General features: G+C 48.4%; 1 protein-coding gene across 3 annotated transcripts; it reads right to left on the bottom strand.

The window, feature by feature from the left end:
• Positions 1 to 10,487: 10,487 nt before the first annotated feature.
• LOC147008352 (tubulin alpha chain, testis-specific-like) lies at positions 10,488 to 22,594 on the bottom strand. 3 transcript variants are annotated; one of them, XM_085864894.1, is made up of 7 exons: positions 22,201 to 22,592; positions 21,931 to 22,014; positions 17,795 to 19,745; positions 12,257 to 12,479; positions 11,982 to 12,130; positions 11,053 to 11,733; positions 10,488 to 10,956 (listed from the first exon to the last, which is right to left on the bottom strand). In XM_085864894.1, the coding sequence occupies exons 3-7, from the start codon at positions 18,053 to 18,055 to the stop codon at positions 10,660 to 10,662; spliced, it is 1,611 nt and encodes a 536-aa protein (XP_085721020.1). In that variant the 5' UTR covers positions 18,056 to 19,745; positions 21,931 to 22,014; positions 22,201 to 22,592; the 3' UTR covers positions 10,488 to 10,659. The 3 variants fall into 3 exon arrangements, with proteins under 3 accessions (XP_085721020.1, XP_085721021.1, XP_085721022.1); XM_085864895.1 differs by lacking the exon at positions 21,931 to 22,014 and having other exon boundaries at positions 22,201 to 22,594; XM_085864896.1 differs by lacking the exons at positions 21,931 to 22,014; positions 22,201 to 22,592 and adding an exon at positions 13,976 to 14,085 and having other exon boundaries at positions 17,795 to 17,932.
• Between the last annotated feature and the right edge of the window lie 33 nt (positions 22,595 to 22,627).

The following is a 22,627-nucleotide window of genomic DNA, read 5'->3' as shown; positions in this document are numbered from 1 at the left end:
CCCCACTCTCTCACCCCTAGTCTCACCCCTCCTCTCTTCCCCTCTCTCCCCCTCCTCTCTCCCTCCCCTCTCTTGCCACCCCCTCTCACCCCGCTCTCCCCCCTCTCACCTCCACTGTCCCCCTTCCTCTCTCCCTCCCCTCTCTTGCCCCCCTCTCACCCCTCTCTCGCCCCTCTCTCCCCCTTCTCTTGCCCCCCTCACCCCCTCTCTCGCCCTTCTCTCTCCCCCTCCTCTGTCCCCCCTCCTCTCTCCCTCCCCTCTCTTGCCCCCGTCTCACCCCCTCCTCTCTCCCTTCTCTTGCCCCCCTCTCAACCCCCTCTCTCACCTTTCTCTCTCCCCTCTCTTGCCCCCCTGTCATCCCCCTCTCCCGCCCTTCTCTCTCCCCCTCTCCCCCTCCTCTGTCCCCCTCCTCTGTCCCCCTCCTCTCTCCCTCCCTCTCTTGCCCCCACTCTCTCCCTCCTCTCTCACCCCTAGTCTCACCCCTCCTCTCTTCCCCCTCTCTCCCCCTCTCTCCCTCCCCTCTCTTGCCACCCCTCTCACCCCGCTCTCCCCCTCTCCCCCTCCTCTGTCCCCCTCCTCTCTCCCTCCCCTCTCTTGCCCCCCTCTCACCTCCTCTCTCCCCTTCTCTTTCCCCCTCACCCCCTCTCTTGCCCTTCTCTCTCCTCCTCCTCTGTTCCCCCTCCTCTCTCCCTCCCCTCTCTTGCCACCCTCTCGCACCCCCTCTCACCCCTCCTCTGTCCCCCTCCTCTCTCTTGCCCCCTCTCTCCCCCCCACTCTCCCCCTCTCCCCCTCCTCTGTCCCCCTCCTCTCTCCCTCCCCTCTCTTGCCCCCCACTCTCTCCCCCTCTCTCACCCCTAGTCTCACCCCTCCTCTCTTCCGCCTCTCTCCCCTCCTCTCTCCCTCCCTCTCTTGCCACCCCCTCTCACCCCGCTCTCCCCCTCTCACCCCTCCTCTGTCCCCCTCCTCTCTCTCTCGCCCCCTCTCTCCCCCCTCTCCCCCTCCTCCCTCCCCCTTCTCTCTCCCCCACCTCTTTCGTCCCTCTCTCTGTGAATGTATTCACAAATGTCAACCAAGCACAACGATTAATTCCAACCTTGGGAAAAAAAAAACAGCTTTCAAACCCTCGGGAAACAGCTGTTTCCCTTGGGAAAATTCAAACCTTGGGATTAATTAATAATTTGCATAATAATCAAACCTTGGGATTAAATAATTAAATAAATTAATAATGAAATAATAATCAAACCTTGGGATTAATTAATTAATTCAAACCTTGGGATAAAACAGCTTTCAAACCTTGGGAAACACTTGGGAAACAGCTGAAATGGATGAGGAAGAACGATATCAAACTTTGAAAAGGCACATAATCAGGTCCCGAGTGTCGATTGTGACGTCATACCAAACGAAGAAGAATTGTGACGTCAATCGTGCAAAAAAAATTACATTAATAAATAGTTTTAAAAAGATTAATTGTGACGTCATTCGTAACTTAATGGCAACCTGTCCTGTCATTGGTTGACAGATAAATGGCCGTAACTTGGGAACCGCTTGTCCGATTGATATCAAACCTTGAAAAGCACATCCGCGGGGCCCCAGCAATATTCCTGGCAAGTTTCAATCCGATCGGACCGGCGGTCGTCGAGAAACGGCTGTCGCAGACAAACAGACAGACACACAGAGATTGCTGGAATTATGGATAGACGAGTACGGGCCCGTAGAGGTGGGCCCGTAGGTGCGTGCCTGTAGGTGAGTGCCCGTTGGTGAGTGCCAGTATGTGCAGCCCTCTCTCGCCCCCTCTCTCTTGCCCCCCCACTCTCATCCCCCTCTCTCGCCCCTCTCTCGCCCCTCTCTCGCCCCTCTCTCTCATCCCCTCTCTCGCTCCCTCTCTCCCCCCTCTCTTGCCCCCCTCAATCCCCCTCTCTTGCACCCCCTCTATCCCCCCTAGTCTCGCCCTTCCTCTCTCCCCCTCCTCTCTCGCCCCTCTCTCTCGCCCCCACTCTCATCCCCCCTCTCCCGTCCCCCTCTCTCGCAAATATTGGTCGACAGATAAATGGCCGGAACTTGGGAACTATTCGTCCGATTAATATCAAACCTCAAAAAGGCACATCCGCGGGGCCCCGGCAATATTCCTGGCAAGTTTCAATCCGATCGGATCGGCGGTCGTCGAGAAACGGCAGTAGCAGACAAACAGACAGACACACAGAGATTGCTTGAATTATAGATAGACGAGTATGGGCCCTTAGAGGCGGGCTCGTAGGTGCGTGCCCATAGGTGAGTGCCCATAAGGGAGTGCCAGTATGTGCAGCCCTCTCTCGCCCCCTCTCTCTCGCCCCCCTTCTCTCGCCCCCCTCTCTTGCCCCTCTCTCTCACCCCCCTCTCTCACCCCCCACTCCCATGTCCCCTCTCTCGCCCCCACTCTCATCCCCCTCTCTCGCCCCCTCTCTCTCCCCCTCTCTCCCCCTCTCTTGCCCCCCACTCTCATCCCCCTCTCTCGCCCCCTCTCTCTCCGCCCTCTCTCCCCCTCTCTTGCCCCCCTATCCCCCCTAGTCTCGCCCTTCCTCTCTCCCCCTCCTCTCTCGCCCCTCTCTCTCGCCCCCACTCTCACCCCCCTCTCCCGTCCTCCTCTCTCGCAGATATTGGTCAACAGATAAATGGCCGTAACTTGGGAACTGCTCATCCGATTAATATCAAACCTCAAAAAGGCACATCCGCAGGGCCCACAGCAATATTCTTGGCAAGTTTCAATCAGATCAGACCGTCAATCGTGCAAAAAAAAAAAAAAATTGTGACGTCATTCGTGATGTCATAGCACCGTGTCTTGTCATTGGTCGACAGATAAATGGCCGTAACTTGGGAACTGCTCGTCCGATCGATATCAAACCTCGAAAAGGCACATCCGGGGGTCACCGGCAATATTCCTGGTAAGTTTCAATGAGATCGAACCGGCGGTCATCGAGAAACGGCGGTCGCAGACAAACAGACAGACAAACAGACAAACAGACAGACACACACACAGAGATTGCTGGAATTATAGATAGATCCAGGCAAGTTTCAATCAGATCGGACCGTCAATCGTGCAAAAAAAACAAACATTGTGACGTCATTCGTGACGTCATAGCACCGTGTCTTGTCATTGGTCGACAGATAAATGGCCGTAACTTGGGAACCGCTTCTCCGATTCATATCAAACCTTGAAAAGCACATCCGCGGGTCCCCAGCAATATTCCTGGCAAGTTTCAATCAGATCAGACCGTCGATCGTGCAAAAAAATAAAGAAATAAAAATAAATAAATAAACATTAATTGTGACGTCATTCGTGAAGTAATAGCACCTTGTCTTGTCATTGGTCGACAGATAAATGGCCGTAACTTGGGAACCGCTCGTCCGATCGATATCAAATCTCGAAAAGGCACATCCGCGGGTCCCCGGCAATATTCCTGGCAAGTTTCAATCTGATCGGACCGGCGAGAAACGGCGGTCGCAGACAGACAGACAGACAGACAGACACACACACACACAGAGATTGCTGGAATTATAGATAGATGAGTCAGAGAGACACCCGCCATCCTCTAACCTCTATATTACCTATCATACTAACATCATTCCATTAAACTTATAAAGAGAGCTAATGTGGTTTATTCTCTTGTGGCACTCATCACCATCAAGAAGATTGACAAACAATATGTCGGAACTTGGTTCTCAGTTTAAATGTCTTTGTTGAGCGGAGATGAAATGGTAAACCTCCTTCAATGTTCTGCTCTGAGATCCCCCCGGAGCCACACATCAAGTTTTTGTCACAAGCCACGCCCCCTTCCCACAAACCACGCCCAACTTTCACCCTTATTCCACTTGACCACGCCCACTTTCGATCCCCTGAAACACAGCTCACACCACTCACCTTTGGTGTTTCCTCAGACGTCCGATTTTAGATTTCATATCGTCCCGAACCCAATCACAATTTCCAACTGCCCTTCCAAATGACGTCACAATGGAAAAGGCAAGAAGATTAATTCGGGCCAAGAACATCCGCCACTCAACCATCAAGGGAGAACAGCCTGGTCTAGTGAGAGCTAAACGGATGAGAGCTACGAGCAGAGCAAGATCGAGATCCAGGACGAGAGGTTCCTCACTCAAAAGAACCAGGAGTGGGAGAAGGAGGTCCAGGAGGAGGACAACAAAGAGAGTGAAGCTCTCTCGGTCACGGAAGAGAAGTGGCTCAAGAAGACGGTCCCTCCCAAAGACACGGAGATCTCGCTCAAGAAGACGCTCCACCTCAACGAGACGCTCCCGCTCCAGGAGTCGGAGATCTAGCTCAAGAACACGCTCCCCGTTCAGAAGGCGATCTCGCTCAAGAAGACGCTCCACCTCAACGAGACGCTCCCGCTCCAGGAGCCGAAGATCGAGCTCAAGAACACGCTCCCCGTTCAGAAGGCGATCTCGCTCAAGGAAACGCTTATCTCGCAGAAGACGACGGTCTTCTAGCTCAAGGAGACGGAGATCCAGCTCAAGAAGATGATCTCGCTCAAGGACACCCAGGATCTCGCTCAAGGACACTCGAAGATCCAGGGTTAAGAGATCGCTCAGCTAAGCCCCAAGAAGACGGACATCTCCTTCAAGGGTCTACCTGCGCTGGGACACGTGGAACAAAGAAGACTCATTTATTTGAAGATGAATTCAGTTCAAATGAATTCAATTATCCTTAATTATTTAATGCTCATGTGAAAATTTCAATAAAAAATAATGAAACAAGAACAAAACGATTTTTTTTCTTCCTTCTTCTTTGTTTATTGTGTGAAGAAGTTTAAATAATAACGAAAGTCGATTAAAATGAAGGGAAATGATGACATATGATCCTATTATTGGAATTTCTCGATGCCCATCCTGTATTGCTCTTCTTCTTCTTCTTCTTCTTCTTCTTCTTCTTCTTCTTCTTCTTCTTCTTCTTCTTCTTCTTCTATAAAACTCCAAAACCATGAAACTGAACAGCCTGCAACTCTGCATGCATCCGAAGAAAACTCCAAGGAAGTACATGAGTGGTAACTGGGTGTTTGGGTTCCTCTTTTGAAGATAATTAACGGCCTTTTTAAACTGTATCCTATATCAGGCGCCATCCTCGATCACCTCACTCTCTGGGGTCTTAAGGGGGATCCTGAGTCACCTCGCTGGGGTCTGAAGCCGCCATGTATTTTGGCCTACTGAACCACGCCTTGACTTGGAACAGGCTGAACGATAAACCTGTTTTTTTTTTCACTTTCCTCATTCATATTATCGAATGCCTGTTCATCACAAATACTAATCGCCATATACATCGCTTTTGTGAGAGTCATCGTTTTCAAATTAGGAGCTTGGTTCGATTTCATGCATTAAATGATGCAATTTTACACGGTCTACTCTCACGGACTAATTAAAGTACATCATTGAAATGTGACTTTGGCTTTCGCTTATTTTAGCTTTCGCTTGCGTTTATCTCCGGACATGTCCAAGCGGTGTTTGTCTCCGGGAGGTATCATAGTGTGACCAGTAGAAAATGGATTTCAGACATTTTGTTTCTATCTTCACTGTTATTCCGTGCAGAATGATTTTGATGAGACAGTATGGATCGAAATTAACACTTCATCGCACGTCTGCCTTCCCTTCCTCTCACCTCATACTGTCTTACCTTCCCCCACCCCTCCTCACTCTCCCTCCCGCCTCGCTCTCTCACTCCTCCTTGTTGTCCCTCCCTTCTCTCTCTTCCCCCCTCCACCTCCTCATTCTCCCCCCTCTTTTTATCACGCATCTCAGTACAGTATTCCCATCAGCGAAGCGACGGGTGGTATTCACTCGAATATCATTTATGATGGGTGGTGGCACAGTCGCTGTGGCAAGAACTTGTCTGGGCTGCCAACTTGCATCGGTTCCTGCGATATCCTCCCGGACACAGCCTGGTAATTTCTTGTCTTGTCCATCCCTCGTTTCTGTCTATGTCCCGTGGATTTTTGGGACCGATAAGCATTCGGATATTCAACGGTCTTCCGATGGTTTGTTGTTTCGTGGGCGTATAGCAGTGTACCGGTCAGGGTTAAGGGGTTTTATTGAGATTTTATTACAACGAGTGCGGCCCGAAGGTGCAGGCTCGTAGGTGCGTGCCAATATGTGCAGCGCCGTTCCTTCGCTCTCGTAAACGACGACTGGATTGGGGCATTTTTTCAATTAGATCGGACCAACTGTATCATAAATGGCCATAACTTGGGAAACACATGGGAAACATACTCAGGTCCTCAGCGTCAATTGTGACGTCATATCAAACAAAGAAGAAGAAGAATTGTGATGCCCCCTCTCTCCCCCCTCGTCTCGCCCCTCCTCTCTCGCCCCTCTCTCTCACCCCAACTCTCACCCCTCCTCTCTCGCCCTCTCTTGAATTGTGACGCCCTCTCTCTCACCCCCTCTCTCGCCCCTCCTCTCGCCCCTCTCTGTAAATGTATTCCCAAATGTCTACCAAGCACAACAATTCAAACCTTGGGAAAAAACAGCTTTCAAACCCTTGGGAAACAGGTGTTTCCCTTGGGAAAATTCAAACCTTGGGATTCATGAATAATTTGAACAATTAATTTAAACCTTGGGAAAAAACAGGTTTCAAACCTTGGGAAACACTTGGGAAACAGCTGAAACGGATGAAGAACGGTATCAAACCTTGAAAAGGCACATACTCAGGTCCCCAGCGTCGATTGTGACGTCATACCAAACGAAGAAAAAGAAGAATTGTGACGTCAATCGTGCAAAAAATAAATAAATATTTTTGTGACGTCATATCACCGTGTCTTGTCATTGGTTGACAGATAAATGGCCGTAACTTGGGAACTGCTTATCCGATTAATATCAAACCTTGAAAAGGCACATCCGCGGGTCCACAGCAATATTCCTGGCAAGTTTCAATCAGATTAGACCATCAATCATGCAAAATAATAATAATAATAAATAAATAAATAAATAACAATTGTGACGTCATTCGTGATGTCATAGCACCGTGTATTGTCATTGGTTGACAGATAAATGGCCGTAACTTGGGAACTGCTCGTCCGATTGACATCAAACCTTGAAAAGGCACATCCGCGGGGCCTCGGCAATATTCCTGGCAAGTTTTAATCAGATCGGACCGGCGGTTGTCGAGAAACGGCGGTTGCAGACACACACACACACACACACACACACACACACACACACACACACACACACACACACACACACACACACACACACACACACACACACACACACACACTGCTGGAATTATAGATAGATTGATTTACCCCTTGTATTCCCATCCCCCGTTGCAACCAATCATTGTAATTAAACTCATCCGGGCCCATAGGTGCGTGCCCGAACGTGCGTAATCCCGTACACCCATCACAGATTTTGCAACCAACATATTTTGAAGGATCTGATGGATGACGTACCTACGGGCATGCCCGTACGTGCGGGCCCGTACGTGTGTGCCCGTACGTGCGTGGCCGTACATGCATGCCCGTACGTGCGTGGCCGTGCGTGCAAAAAAAAACTTTCAAACCACGTGCCAGAAACAACAAACACACAGGCCGTTCCTTCACTCTGCATGCCTGTGCGTGCGTGCCCGTACATGCGTGCCCGTACGTGCAAAAAAGCAAAAAAAATAATTGTGATGTCAATCATGACGTCAGAGCACCGTGTTCTCTCATTGGTTGATAAATAAATGGCCATAACTTGGGAACCGCTTGTCCGATTAATATCAAACCTTGAAAAGGAACATCCACAGGGCCCCAGCAATATTCCTGGCAAGTTTCAATTAGATCGGACCGGCGGTCATCGAGAAACAGCGGTCGCAGACAGACATACAGACAGACACACACAAAGATTGCTGGAATTATAGATAGACTAGTGCGGGCCCGTACGTACGTGCCCGTATGTGCGTGCCCCTACGTGCGTGCCCATACGTGCGTGGCTGTATGTACAAAAACAAACAAAAAAAACTTTCAAACCACGTGCCAGAAATAACAACCACACAGTCTGTTCCTTCGCTCTCGCGTGCCCGTACGTGCGTGCCCGTACGTGGAAAAAAAACTTTCAAACCGCGTACCAGAAACAACAACTACACAGGCCGTTCCTTCGCTCTTGCATGCCCGTACGTGCGTGCCCATACGTGAATGGCCGTATGTGCGTGGCCGTACGTGTGTGGCTGTACGTGCAAAAAAAAAACTTTCAAACTGCGTACCAGAAACAACAACTCACAGGCCGTTCCTTCACTCTCGCGTGCCTGTACGTGTGTGGCTGTACGTGAAAAAAAAAAACTTTCAAACTGCGTGCCAGAAACAACAACCACACAGGCCGTTCCTTCGCTCTCGCATGCCCGTACGTGCGTGCCCATACGTGCATGGCCGTACGTGTGTGGCTGTACGTACAGAAAAAAAAACAATTCAAACTGCGTGCCAGAAACAACAACCACACAGGCCGTTCCTTCACTCTCGCGTGCCAGTACGTGTGTGGCTGCACATGCAAAAAAAACAAACTTTCAAACCTTGGGAAACAGCTGTTTCCCTTGGGAAAATTCGAACCTTGGGATTAATTAATAATTTGTACAATTAATTCAAACCTTGGGAAAAACAGCTTTCAAACCTGGGAAACAGCTGTTTCCCTTGGGAAAATTCAAACCTTGGGATTAATTAATAATTTGAACAATTAATTCAAACCTTGGGAAAAAACAGCTTTCAAACCCTTGGGAAACAGCTGTTTCCCTTGGGAAAATTAATAATTTGAACAAGCCGGTAGGCGACGAGGGATCCGCTCGGATCGAAGCGCTGGATACGTTGCTTTTCATTCTGACCGATCCACCGACGAAGATTCATTGCCAAGACATATTGGTTCACGTACAATTGTTCCTGTGTCTGGCAAGATTTTTCCGATTGCGTATTTTGCCAACTGCCACTCCTCACAGGACTGCCATTTGAAAAATAAAACCGAAATAAAAAATCGGCTCGAGTAAAATTTTCTAAATATCTCGAAGTGTTTAATTCCGAAGTCTCGTTTCTCCACATTCAAAACTGTAGGACAAGTATTGAAAATAGTGAACGTAAGTCGAGAAAAAGTATTTTTCGAATTTTGCGTATTTCAGCGCCGACACCCTTGGTGATCGAATCTGGAAAAATGCTGCGGTTCAATTTTGTAGTAGTTATTAAACTCTATCCATACATCGAATTTGAACGTTCAGTCGTCGACGGTTTCCGAGGTCAAGGTCACTTAACATATTCCCTGGTTCACCACCTTTCCGCATTCGGAAACTATGAGAGATAGAGGAACGTTATGCTGTCGCAATAACGAGATGGGGATGCAAGGAATAGGCAGGAGTTGGTCCGGTCGCTCTACCTATCATAGAAGCCGCGCTCCGTCAGTTACCATTTGGATTCTTAAAACGCGGTTTTTCGGCCGCTGCATAGCAACGGGTGGTTGCTTAGCAACGAAACTCAAACGCGCACACTCCCAGCGCATTTGGCACCTGTGCGCCAAGTTTCATCGAAATCGATTTGCTGGTTTGTGCTGTGGAGCCTCGCGTTGCAGACACACACACACACACACACACACACACACACACACACACACACACACACACACACACACACACACACACACAGGGAAAACCCGACAATAACGGATATCTAGCCAATCCCAACAATTAATTCAAACCTTGGGTAAAAACGGCTTTCATACCTTGGGAAACACTTGGGAAACGGATGAAGAACGACATCAAACCTTGAAAAGGCACATACTCAAGTCCCCAGCGTCAATTGTGACGTCATGTCAAACGAAGAAGCATTGTGACGTCAATCGTGAAAAAAGAACAATTGTGACGTCATTCCTGATGTCATAGCACCGTGTCCTGTCATGGTTGGCAAATAAATGGCCGTAACTTGGGAACAGCTTGTTCGATTAATATCAAACCTTGAAAAGGCACATCCTCGGGTCCCCAGCAATATTCCTGGGAAGTTTCAATCAGATCGGATCGGTGGTTGTCAAGAAACTGCGGTTGCAGACAAACACACATACAGACAGACAGACAGACACACACACAGAGATTGCTGGAATTACAGATAGATACACCTGGTCTTGGGGTGAAGTGAGCAGTGGTGATCGGCATTGCAATTGAGTAAGTCTGTTTATTTTAAGGGCTGATTGGGAATGGCGACCAAAGCTGCATCAAGAGACCGTGCCGTGTGCTTCCCAGCTTCGCTTGACCATTCATTATAGACCATGCGTGCGGTACCGAATCATCGCAACATATCAGCTGACTCAGCTTGGTATTGTGGCAGTGGACACGTGATCCAGCTCGGGGTTAGTAACTCAGCCGGACATTTGCGACCATTGTTGACACAACCCGCCGTTGATTCCGGGACAACCCCATGGCTGTAACAATATAAATCAAATTACCTTTCACCCAATTACATACAATGGGTGAAGTATGAGGTAAGAATCCAATCAAAGGTTTTCGGTGAAGTTTAATGATGAACGAAGGTAGGTGCAGGAACGAATGAAGGAAACATGAGGGAAAATGAGGGTTATTAAAACCCAGCAATCTTTAGTTGGCTCCTTCCAACCAATCAGCAATCCAAGAAATCAGCAGATAACAACGGGTAAAAAAGAGAGTGACCGAACCATCTAGTACTCCTCAACATCCTCATCCTCTCCCTCAACAAAGTCGGATCCAACGTCCTCATAGTCCTTCTCCAGTGCGGCGAGGTCCTCTCGTGCATCTGCAAACTCTCCCTCCTCCATTCCTTCCCCAACATACCAGTGCGTAAAAGCACGTTTGGCGTACATCAGGTCGAACTTGTGATCAAGCCGTGCCCAGGCCTCCGCAATGGCCGTCGTGTTGCTCAACAAGCACACGGCCCGCTGGATCTTGGCGAGATCACCTCCGGGTAGGACGGTAGGAGGCTGGTAGTTTATGCCGACCTGGGAAGAGGAGAAACAATGGCTCGTAAGTGAGTGCAATGACACGACCACCATTTTCTAACTGTACCCTGTTGGTGAACCTGGGTCCAGACGTACCTTGAAGCCAGTGGGACACCAATCCACAAAATGGATGGAGCGGTTCGTTTTGATGGTAGCGATGGCGGCGTTCACATCTTTGGGCACGACATCTCCGCGGTACAGCATGCAGCATGCCATGTACTTGCCGTGACGAGGGTCACACTTCACCATCTGATTGGCGGGCTCAAAGCACGCGTTGGTGATCTCAGACACCGACAGCTGCTCGTGGAAGGCTTTCTTGGAAGAGATTATGGGTGCGTAAGTGACCAATGGGAAGTGGATTCGTGGGTAGGGTACCAGGTTCGTCTGGAACTCGGTCAAGTCGACATTGAGTGCACCGTCAAAGCGTAACGAGGCGGTGATGGACGAGACAACCTGCGCGACAAGGTGGTTCAGGTTTGTGTAGCTCGGACGTCGAATGTCCAAGTTGCGATGACATATGTCAAAGATGGCCTCGTTATCCACCAAGAAGGTGCAATCAGAGTGATCAAGAGTGGCGTGGGTCGTCAGAATAGAGTTGTACGGCTCGACCACTGCGGTAGACACTTGAGGTGCTGGGTATACGGCAAACTCCAGCTTGGACTTCTTTCCGTAGATGACGGAAAGGCGCTCCATTAGCAGGGCGGCAAAGCCGGAACCCGTGCCACCCCCGAAGGAGTGGAAGATCAGAAAACCCTGCAGGCCCGTGCACTGGTCTGCCTGGGGTTGAGTAAAGAGCAGGTTATTGGTGACAGCCATTGGTCCTGAGAGGAGATATTCAGTGACAATGATAGGACCTACACGAGGTGCTTCAGAACTTTGTGACACATCCCCTTGGTGGAGCAGTAATGTTTGTGCATGTAGAAGGTTCTTCTCTGGACTTGAACATCACTGTTGGACCAACAGGAGGCCACAAAGTTCTTCCAAGCCCAGATTAAATAAATAAAATACTTATTTTGCCAGTGTACCTGCTTACGGATGCGGTCTTCAACCACGTCCACGATATCCTTTCCGATGCTGTAGTAGCCCCGTGCGTAGTTGTTGGCTGCATCCTCTTTGCCAGAAATAAGTTGATCGGGGTGGAAGAGTCGTCGATAAGTGCCGGTGCGGACTTCATCTATAAAGTGGCAAAACCTCAACGTCAGGATGAAGGTAAATTCCCTCACAAGCTGAAAGTTCAGAAAGAGGAAGAAAAGGGAAAGATGAGGAGGACGAAGAAGAAACTTAACGACAGGTTGCTCACCAATCACGGTCGGTTCCAGATCGACAAAGATGGCACGAGGAACGCGTTTCCCAGCACCGGTCTCATTAAAGAAGGTGTTGAAAGAGTGAACGTCACCCCCGATTGTCTTGTCACTGAGCATTTGTCCATCACGCTGGATCCCATGCTCCAGACAATAGAGCTCCCAGCACGAATTGCCGATCTGTACGCCCGCCTGGCCTATATGGATGGAGATACACTCGCGCTGTGGGACACACGCACACCACGGTGAGTCTGATGGTTTAACCACAATTCCCAATCCACATGTTCCCTGTACGATGTTTTGTCCAAGGTGTTCTAAATGTATACCTTTTCCCTTTTTGTACCATGTGGCTGAGCCATTACATCATTCTATTGAAACTATTACATCATTCAATTGGGACAATACTCTGTACGGCCGGGTAACCCCAGCCCCCGCCCCCCGACCCCCGTAAACTCCCTCCGTAGACCCCCTCAGACCCCAATTATATTAATGCCGTAAACAAGCTTTGGTACATCACCGGTGATGAAGGTTGTGGTCAAGTTTCATCAAAATCGTGTGTGCAGTGAAGAAGTTGCAAGTATTTGTGGATGGAGAGACGGACGGACAGACGGACGGCGCGCAATCCCGTGAACTACGTTCCAGGTAAGATAAAAATGTGTCTATCCACATACAACTACCAGGTGTACCAACCACATACCACCACCCACACAGCACTGCCAACCACACACCATCATCCACACCCACAACCTACAAACTGCCATCCACACACCATCACCATACACACAAAGACATACCGTCACCCACATAACATACACACACCACCACCCACACCGTCACCCACCATCCACACCCACCACCTCCATACAAACACCATCATCCACAGACGCACAACACCATCCACACATCACCCACACCACATACACACACCACCACCGACACAACAAACACACCGTCACCCACATAACATACACACACCATCGCCCACACCACATACACACACCGTCACCCACATAACATACACACACCACCACCCACACAACAAACACACACCGTCACCCACACCACATACACACCATTACCCACACCACATACACACACCATCACCCACACAACATACACACACCATCACCAACACCACATACACACACCATCACCCACACAACATACACACACCATCACCCACATAACATACACACACCATCACCAACACCACATACACACCCCATCACCCACACAACATACGCACACCATCACCCACACAACATACGCACACCATCACCCACAGACCATACACACACCATCACCCGCACCACATACACACACCATCACCCACACCACATACACATACCATCACCCACACCACATACACACACCATCACCCACACCACATACACACACCATCACCCACACCACATACACACACCATCACCCAGACCACATACACACACCATCACCCACATAACATACACACACCATCACCCACACCACATACACACACCATCACCCACACACAAACTCATCAGAATGAACTGGAGACTTTAATTACCGCTAATTATTAATTCCGATCCGTCTCCCCGTCTCGTATTCACGTGAGAAACAGCACAGAGAAAACAAATTCAATAAAACATTTATCAAACCCCGACATTGGGAATGTAAATGGACAAAACAACGAACTCCCCAAACCGAGTAAGCCGAGGCCTTCCATCATCCCAACCAACCATGATGGCTTCCTTTTGAGAATGAGGATTCCTCTTCTTCAAAACGTTTTCATTGGTCCACAATTCAGTGACGTCACGCCGCGACGCCGACAGTGCAAGAGAAGAAGAATCTTCGTTGGAAATATGAAGAAGAAGAAGAAGAAGAAGAAGAAGAAGAAGAAGAAGAAGAAGAAGAAGAAGAAGAAGAAGAAGAAGAAGAAGAAGAGGAAGAATAAGAAGAAGTAAAACTTTTTCAGTAAAACCGGTTTGTGAAACCGACTGGAACATTTTACTCGAAACAAAGGGATGAAATAAAAGATCCACGGAAGAGTAAAATCCCTGAAAAACGGAACTCCAAACTCACCATTGTTCAAAAACGGTATATTTACATCATGCACAAGCTGAGACCTGAAGGGGTCTTCCTAGACCCCTCATGGCTTTCTTCTCTCTTCATACATCATTGACATTTTTAATACTTAAACACATGGTGAAGATGTACCACGTGCTCCATGGGTCAAATGAGCTCGTCCTGCCTCCAAATTCCACGTGGACCCTCGTGTACCCTCGTGTACATGTAGCGAACTGAATCTTTGTACTTTGGGTGATCCGAGGGACACATGAGATCGAAGAGAGAAAGATGTACGGGATGGAAGAGTGGGTGATCTGGGGGTGAGTGAGATGGAAGATTGAGTGATCTGGAGGGGATTGTGAGATGGAAGTGTCGGTGATCTGGGAGTGAGTGAGATGGAAGATTGAGTGATCTGGGGGTGAGTGAGATGGAAGAGTGAGTGATCTGGGGGTGTGTGAGATGGAAGTGTCGGTGATCTGGGAGTGAGTGAGATGGAAGATTGAGTGATCTGGGGGTGAGTGAGATGGAAGTGAGTGATCTGGGGGTGTGTGAGATGGAAGATTGAGTGATCTGGGGGTGAGTGAGATGGAAGAGTGAGTGATCTGGAGGGGTGTGTGAGATGTAAGAGTGGGTGATCTGGGGGTGAGTGAGATGGAGGAGTGAGTGATCTGGAGGGGTGTGTGAGATGGAAGAGTGAGTGATCTGGGGGTGAGTGAGATGGAAGAGTGAGTGATCTGGAGGGGTGTGTGAGATGGAAGAGTGAATGAGATGGAAGAGTGGGTGATCTGGAGGGGTGTGTGAGATGGAAGTGTCAGTGATCTGGGAGTGAGTGAGATGGAAGAGTGAGTGATCTGGAGGGGTGAATGAGATGGAAGAGTGGGTGATCTGGAGGGGTGTGTGAGATGGAAGAGTGAATGAGATGGAAGAGTGGGTGATCTGGAGGGGTGTGTGAGATGGAAGTGTGGGTGGTCTGGGAGTGAGTGAGATGGAAGATTGAGTGATCTCTCGGGGTGTGTGAGATGGAAGAGTGGGTGATCTGGGGTGAGTGAGATGGAAGATTGAGTGAACTGGAGGAGTGTGTGAGATGGAAGAGTGAGTGAGATGGAAGAGTGAGTGATCTGGAGGGGTGTGTGAGATGGAAGTGTCGGTGATCCGGGAGTGAGTGAGATGGAAGATTGAGTGATCTGGAGGGGTGTGTGAGATGGAAGACTGAGTAATCTGCAGGGGTCAATGAGATCGAAGAGTGGGTGATCTGGAGGGGTGTGTGAGATCGAAGTGTGGGTGATCTGGGAGTGAGTGAGATGGAAGATTGAATGATCTTTAGGGGTGTGTGAGATGGAAGAGTGGGTGATCTGGGGGTGAGTGAGATGGAAGATTGAGTGATCTGGAGGGGTGTGTGAGATGGAAGAGTGAGTGATCTGGGGGTAAGTGAGATGGAAGAGTGAGTGATCTGGAGGGGTGTGTGAGATGGAAGAGTGGGTGATCTGGAGGGGTGTATGAGATGGAAGAGTGAGTGATCTGGGAGGGGGTGAGTGAGATGGAAGAGTGGGTGATCTGGGGGTGTGTGAGATGGAAGAGTGAGTGATTTGGGAGGGGGGTGGGGGGTGAGTGTGATGGAAGAGTGGGTGATCTGGGGGTGAGTGAGATGGAAGAGTGAGTGATCTGGAGGGGCGTGTGAGATGTAAGAGTGGGTGATCTGGTGGTGAGTGAGATGGAAGAGTGAGTGATCTGGAGGGGTGTGTGAGATGTAAGAGTGGGTGATCTGGGGGTGAGTGAGATGGAAGAGTGAGTGATCTGGAGGAGTGTGTGAGAAGAAAGAGTGAGTGATCTGGGGGTGAGTGAGATGGAAGAGTGGGTGATCTGGGGGTGAGTGAGATGGAAGATTGAGTGATCTGATGGGGTGTGTGAGATGGAAGAGTGGGTGATCTGGGGGTGAGTGAGATGGAAGAGTGAGTGATTTGGAGAGGTGAGTGAGATGGAAGAGTGAGTGATCTGGAGGGGTGATTGAGATGGAAGAGTGGGTGATCTCGGGGTGATTGAGATGGAAGAGTGAGTGATCTGGAGGGGTGTGTGAGATGTAAGAGTGGGTGATCTGGGGTGATTGAGATGGAAGAGTGAGTGATCTGGAGGGGTGTGTGAGATGTAAGAGTGGGTGATCTAGGGGTGATTGAGATGGAAGAGTGAGTGATCTGGAGGGGTGTCTGAGATGGAAGAGTGGGTGATCTGGAGGTGTGTGAAATGGAAGAGTGAGTGATCTGGGAGGGGGGTGAGTGAGATGGAAGAGTGAGTGATCTGGAGATGTGTGAGGCGGATCACTCTCTCTTTATCTCAACTCACGCACGAGTTGACAAAGACTTGGTGGAGGAATTCTTTAATTAACTATTACCATCACCACCTAAGGTTGACGGAGGTTAAGTTTTCACTCCTGTCTGTCTGTCTGTCTGTGAGCAGGATATTTCAAAAAGTTGTGGACGGATTCGGACGAAATTTGCAGGACAGATTGGGTGTGTCAAAAAGACTAATTTATTCGATTTTGGCGAAGATCCAAATCCGAATCCAGATCCGAGAATTTGTTCTGTGATTCTTCACCGATGAGAGACGGGGCCAAAAACGATATATAATCGCACATAATCTCACCGGGTTATGGATGGATTCTGACCAAACATGGTGGATACGTTGTGTGTGTGACAAGGACAAAGCCATTCAATTTTGGTGAAGATCTGAATCCGGATCTGGAGATGAGAATTTTTCAAGTGATTCTTCACCATTGAGAGGTTGAGGCTCAAATTATACATAGTACATCTCAGAAAGTTATGGATGGATTCAGACCAAAATTGGTGGATGAGTTAGGTCGGTAACAACAACAAACCGATTCGATTTTGGTTCAGGTCCGGATCCAGATCCAGCCTATCAGTGGAATACAACACGTAAACTGTTCAACCTGGAGGAGGTATACGCTCCACTGAGTGCTGTCCTCGTTCAAAAATGTTTTTTTTTGGGGGGGGGGGGTTAAAACAACTTAGTATTGTGGTTTGATTGGTTTTAATTGTTCAGGATAATCGTGTTGATCTCTGGTCCCTCTTTGATGAGGTTTGTGCTTTTGTGAAACCTCAACATCTCTTTATAGAACACCATCCTTCTTCTCAACGAGGTCGACTTTCATCTCTACCTGGTCAGAACTTGTACAAGGCGCCATTGTGATGGCATGTCTTCCAACCAAACAAGGTATGCCCACTGATCTCCATACTAACTGGATAGGTTGCCAAACATTTACTTCTTCATCAAATTGCCCGAATCGCCCAACATCAGTGCCCGACCTCACTCATGCTCTTATGGCTGAATGGAAGCAAATCCTCGCAACAATGTTCCAACATCGAGTGGAAAGCCTTCCGAGAAGAGTGGACGCTGTTATAGCAGCAAAGGGGGGACCAACTCCATATCAATGTCCATAATTTTCGAATGAGATGTTGGACGAGCAGGTGTCCACATACCTTTGGCCATGTAGTATACGTCACATCTGGCAATTCACAATCCAGCACAAGCAATGTCTTTTGTAACCAACATGTGGTCAGTGCTTGGTGGTCAGTTGGAAGGGTGAAGTGATGTCCCCAGAGGTATGTCGTCCACCTTTCCACACCACAGACACAGGCTGGAGCTTCCTTCTCAACTGTCGAGTATTTATTTTCAGCAGGAGACAATGTGCGGAATGCAAAGGACACTGTGCACTCAGATCCAACACAAAAAAATCCCATACACAGTTAAGTGAGCATGGACACAGCATCATACCTGTTTATACCCACTCGTTATCCCATAAAAATCCCATACACAGCAGAGGGAGCATGGACACAGCATCGTACTGGTTTATACCCACTCGTTATCCCACAAAAATCCCACACAGAGTAGAGGGAGCATTGACACAGCATCACACTGGTTCGTATCTTCTCGTTATCCCATAAAAATCCCATACACGGTGGAGGGAGCATGGACACAGCATCGTACTGGTTTATACCCACTCGTTATCCCACAAAAATCCCACACAGAGTAGAGGGAGCATTGACACAGCATCACACTGGTTTGTACCTTCTCGTTATCCCATAAAAATCCCACACACAGTGGAGGGAGCATGGACACAGCATCGTACTGGTTTATACCCACTCGTTATCCCATAAAAATCCCATACAGAGTAGAGGGAGCATTGACACAGCATCACACTGGTTTGTACCTTCTCATTATCCCACAAAAATCCCATGCACAGTAGAGTGAGCATGGACACAGCATCGTACTGGTTTATACCCACTTGTTATCCCACAAAAATCCCAAACACAGTAGAGTGAGCATGGACACAGCATCGTACTGGTTTATACCCACTCGTTATCCCACAAAAATCCCAAACACAGTCGAGTGAGCATGGACACAGCATCTTACTGGTTTATACCCACTTGTTATCCCATAAAAATCCCATACAGAGTAGAGGGAGCATTGACACAGCATCACACTGGTTTGTACCTTCTCATTATCCCACAAAAATCCCATGCACAGTAGAGTGAGCATGGACACAGCATCGTACTGGTTTATACCCACTTGTTATCCCACAAAAATCCCAAACACAGTAGAGTGAGCATGGACACAGCATCGTACTGGTTTATACCCACTCGTTATCCCACAAAAATCCCATACAGAGTGGAGAGAGCATGGACACAGCATCGTACTGGTTTTTACCCACTTGTTATCACACAAAAATCCCATACAGAGTATGGAGCATGGACACAGCATCATACTGGTTTATACTCACTTGTTATCCCACAAAAATCCCATACAGAGTATAGAGAGCATGGACACAGCATCGTACTGGTTTGTACACACTCGTTGTCCCACAAAATCCCATACAGGGTAGAGAGAGCATGGACACAGCATCGTACTGGTTTATACCCACTCGTTATCCCACAAAAATCCCATACATAGTCGAACATTGAAAGAACATCTTGGGATCTCTTCTCTTCTCGTCTAAGGTTACCAATTAGTTTAACAACATGGACCCGAATCATAGTGTTTGAACCACAAATCCCAAAACATTTTTTCTCCATCTTCCCGTGTTGTCGACGAGATGGGAATCACTGCTGGAATATGTGGGATTTACCAACTTCTTGATGGATTCCACCACCCAATCCATCACCCTCGTATATAACTCATTGAAGGTTCAACCAGAAAAGCGGAGGAATTCGAACTTAACTCCATGAACCATCGATCATCATTGATCAGCAGATGACGAACGAGGTCTTACAAACATTTCCACATGAGAATGGCGATCCTTCCTCCGAAGAACATGAAGAAGAGTCCTTGGACATCATGGGTGATCTCGAACGAAAAGCTTTCACCAACAACGACCTGCCAGGGTGAGTTAAACTTCTCGTCCATCGCCTCCTTAATGAATCGGGAAGCAAACTGGGGAACGGAGGGACAGGACCACGAAGGTCTCGGGTGAATCAACGGTGCAGTTTGACTCGCATCACAAGAAGTCGACATTGAAGGTGCTCAACTGATCTCGTTATAGGGGTAACCAAGGTACCCAGGTAATCTGTTTATGACAGACATTAAAATAATGTATATACTGTATATCTATGTATAACTCCAGCAATCTGTGTGTGTGTGTGTGTGTGTGTGTGTGTGTGTGTGTGTGTGTGTGTGTGTGTGTGTGTGTGTGTGTCTGTGACCGCTGTTTCTCGACAACCACTGGTCCGATCTAATTGAAACTTCCCAGGTATATTGCTGGGGACCTGAGGATGTGCCTTTTCAAGGTTTGATATTAATCGGACAAGGGGTTCCCAAGTTATGGCCATTTATTTACCAAACCAATGACAGGACATGGTGCTATGACGTCACAATTAACGTCACAATTAACGTCACAATTCTTTTTTTTTCTTATTTTTTTTTCATGTACGGCCATGCACGTACGGGCACGCACCAGTATATATCTATCTATAATTCCAGCAATCTCTGTGTGTGTGTCTGTATGTCTTTGTGTCTGTATGCGACCGCCGTTTCTCGACGACCACCGGTCCGATCTAATTGAAACTTGCCAGGAATATTGCTGGGGACCTGAGTATGTGCCTTTTCAAGGTTTGATATTAATCGGACAAGCGGTTCCCAAGTTATGGCCATTTATTTACCAAACCAATGACAGGCCAACGGTGCCATGACGTCACAATTCTTTTTTTTCACGTACGGCCACGCACATACGGGCACGCACCAGTATATATCTATCTATAATTCCAGCAATCTCTGTGTGTCTGTCTGTATGTCTGTGTGTTTGTATGCGACCTCCGTTTCTCGACGACCACCGGTCCGATCTAATTGAAACTTGCGAGGAATATTGTGGTTCCCAAGTTACGGCCATTTATCTGTCAACCAATGACAAGACACGGTGCTATGACATCACGAATGAAGTCAAAATTAATGTTCTTTTTTTTTGCACGATTGACGTGACAGTTCTTCTTCTTCTTCGTTTGGCATGACGTCACAATCGACGCTGGGCACCTGAGTATGTGCCTTTTCAAGGTTTGATATTAATCGGACGAGCGGTTCCCAAGTTACGGCCATTTATTAGCCGACCAATGACAGGACACGGTGCTCTGACGTCACTATGACGTCACACTGCTTCCTTTTGATGTCACATTGATGTCACAATCGACGCTGGGGACCTGAGTGTGTGCCTTTTCTTTTTTTTCACATACGGCCATGCACGTACGGGCACGCACCAGTATATATCTATCTATAATTCCAGCAATCTCTGTGTGTGTCTGTCTGTATGTCTGTGTGTTTGTATGCGACCGCCGTTTCTCGACGACCACCGGTCCGATCTAATTGAAACTTGCGAGGAATAAGGTTTGATATCGTTCTTCATCCGTTTCAGCTGCTTCCCAAGTGTTTCCCAAGTTTTGAAAGCTGTTTTTTTTCCCAAGGTTTGAATTAATTGTTCAAATTATTAATTAATCCCAAGGTTTGAATTTTCCCAAGGGAACCAGCTGTTTCCCAAGGATTTGAAAGCTGTTTTTTTCCCAAGGTTTGAATTAATTGTTGTGCTTGGTAGTCATTTGTGAATACATTTACAGAGAGAGGGACGAGAGAGGAGGGGGGAGAGGAGTGAGAAAGGGGAGGGGAGAGAGGGGCGAGAGAGGGGAGGAAGAGAGGGGGTGAGAGAGAGGGGCGTCACAAGTTAAGAGAGGAGGAGAGAGGAGGGGGCGAGAGAGGGGGACGGGAGAGGGGGTGAGAGTGGGGCGAGAGAGAGGGGCGAGAGAGGAGGGGGAGAGAGGAGGGGAGAGAGGAGAGGGGAGACTATGGGGGAGAGAGGGAGCAAGAGAGGGGGGGGAGAGAGAGGGCGAATCACAATTCTTCTTCTTCTTTTGATATGACGTCACAATTGACGCTGGGGACCTGAGTGTGTTTCCCAGGTTTTGCCAAGTTATGGCCATTTATGATACGGTTGGTCCGATCTAATTGAAACAATGCCCCAATCCATTCATCGTTTGCGAGAGCGAAGGAACGAAGCTGCACATACGGGCACGCATCTACGGGCCCACACCTACGGGCCCGCACTAGTAAATATTAAAAGATGGAGGTGAGGTGCCACCTCGTTGTTCGTTGGATATTTCTCGCAGGCAGTGATGCACAGTTCCTTGGTCTCCATCCTCATCTCCTCAGGCATGTCCGATTGCTGTGCCATGGGTTAGGGGGATTGAGGTTTGGGAAGGAGGGGTGGTGTGCAGTTGTGAGCAACAAATCATTTTACTCTCCGTCTCCGTCTCTCGGCATATTTACTCCCCGCTCTGGACATTTTGTACTCTGCTGGTGTGATAGACAAGGAGAAGGTTCGAGGTAAGAATTCACGTTCTCTCCTCACCCGGACAAAGGAGAAATCCTGAGCGATTTTATCATCGCCTTTCTCCTGATCACCTTCTTCCGCCATTACTTGTTATTCCTTGTCACCGCCGTCGCCATGGATACGGACGAGCTTCCTCTCCTCTCATTTGTTGTCACCGCTGTCACCATTCCTCAGATGTCCTCATGTCTCTGTTTCGCGGCTGTTCTGTGCTTCCCTCTCCCGCCACTCTTGTCTCAGGCTCCCTTTGTTATATGTTCTGTGCGTTCGCTCTGATATGAGCCTCGACAATATCTTCCAAAAAATAAATATTTTAATCTTCCTTTAAATTTGTTGTTGTGTGTTATTCCCCAATCAGCATCTAAATAGGTTATGATGAATAGACCACTAACACTCCACCCCTCCTCGCTTCCTCAGTGCGCAGCGCCGTCGGGATCTAGACACCGCC

The sequence above is a fragment of the Eptatretus burgeri genome, chromosome 19 (genome assembly GCF_056783735.1).
Source record: "Eptatretus burgeri isolate ZD-2024b chromosome 19, Ebu_testis_v1, whole genome shotgun sequence".
Lineage (NCBI taxonomy): Eukaryota > Metazoa > Chordata > Myxini > Myxiniformes > Myxinidae > Eptatretus > Eptatretus burgeri.
Note: the sequence above shows the minus strand (reverse complement) of the source record. Positions and strands in the feature narration are given on the sequence as shown.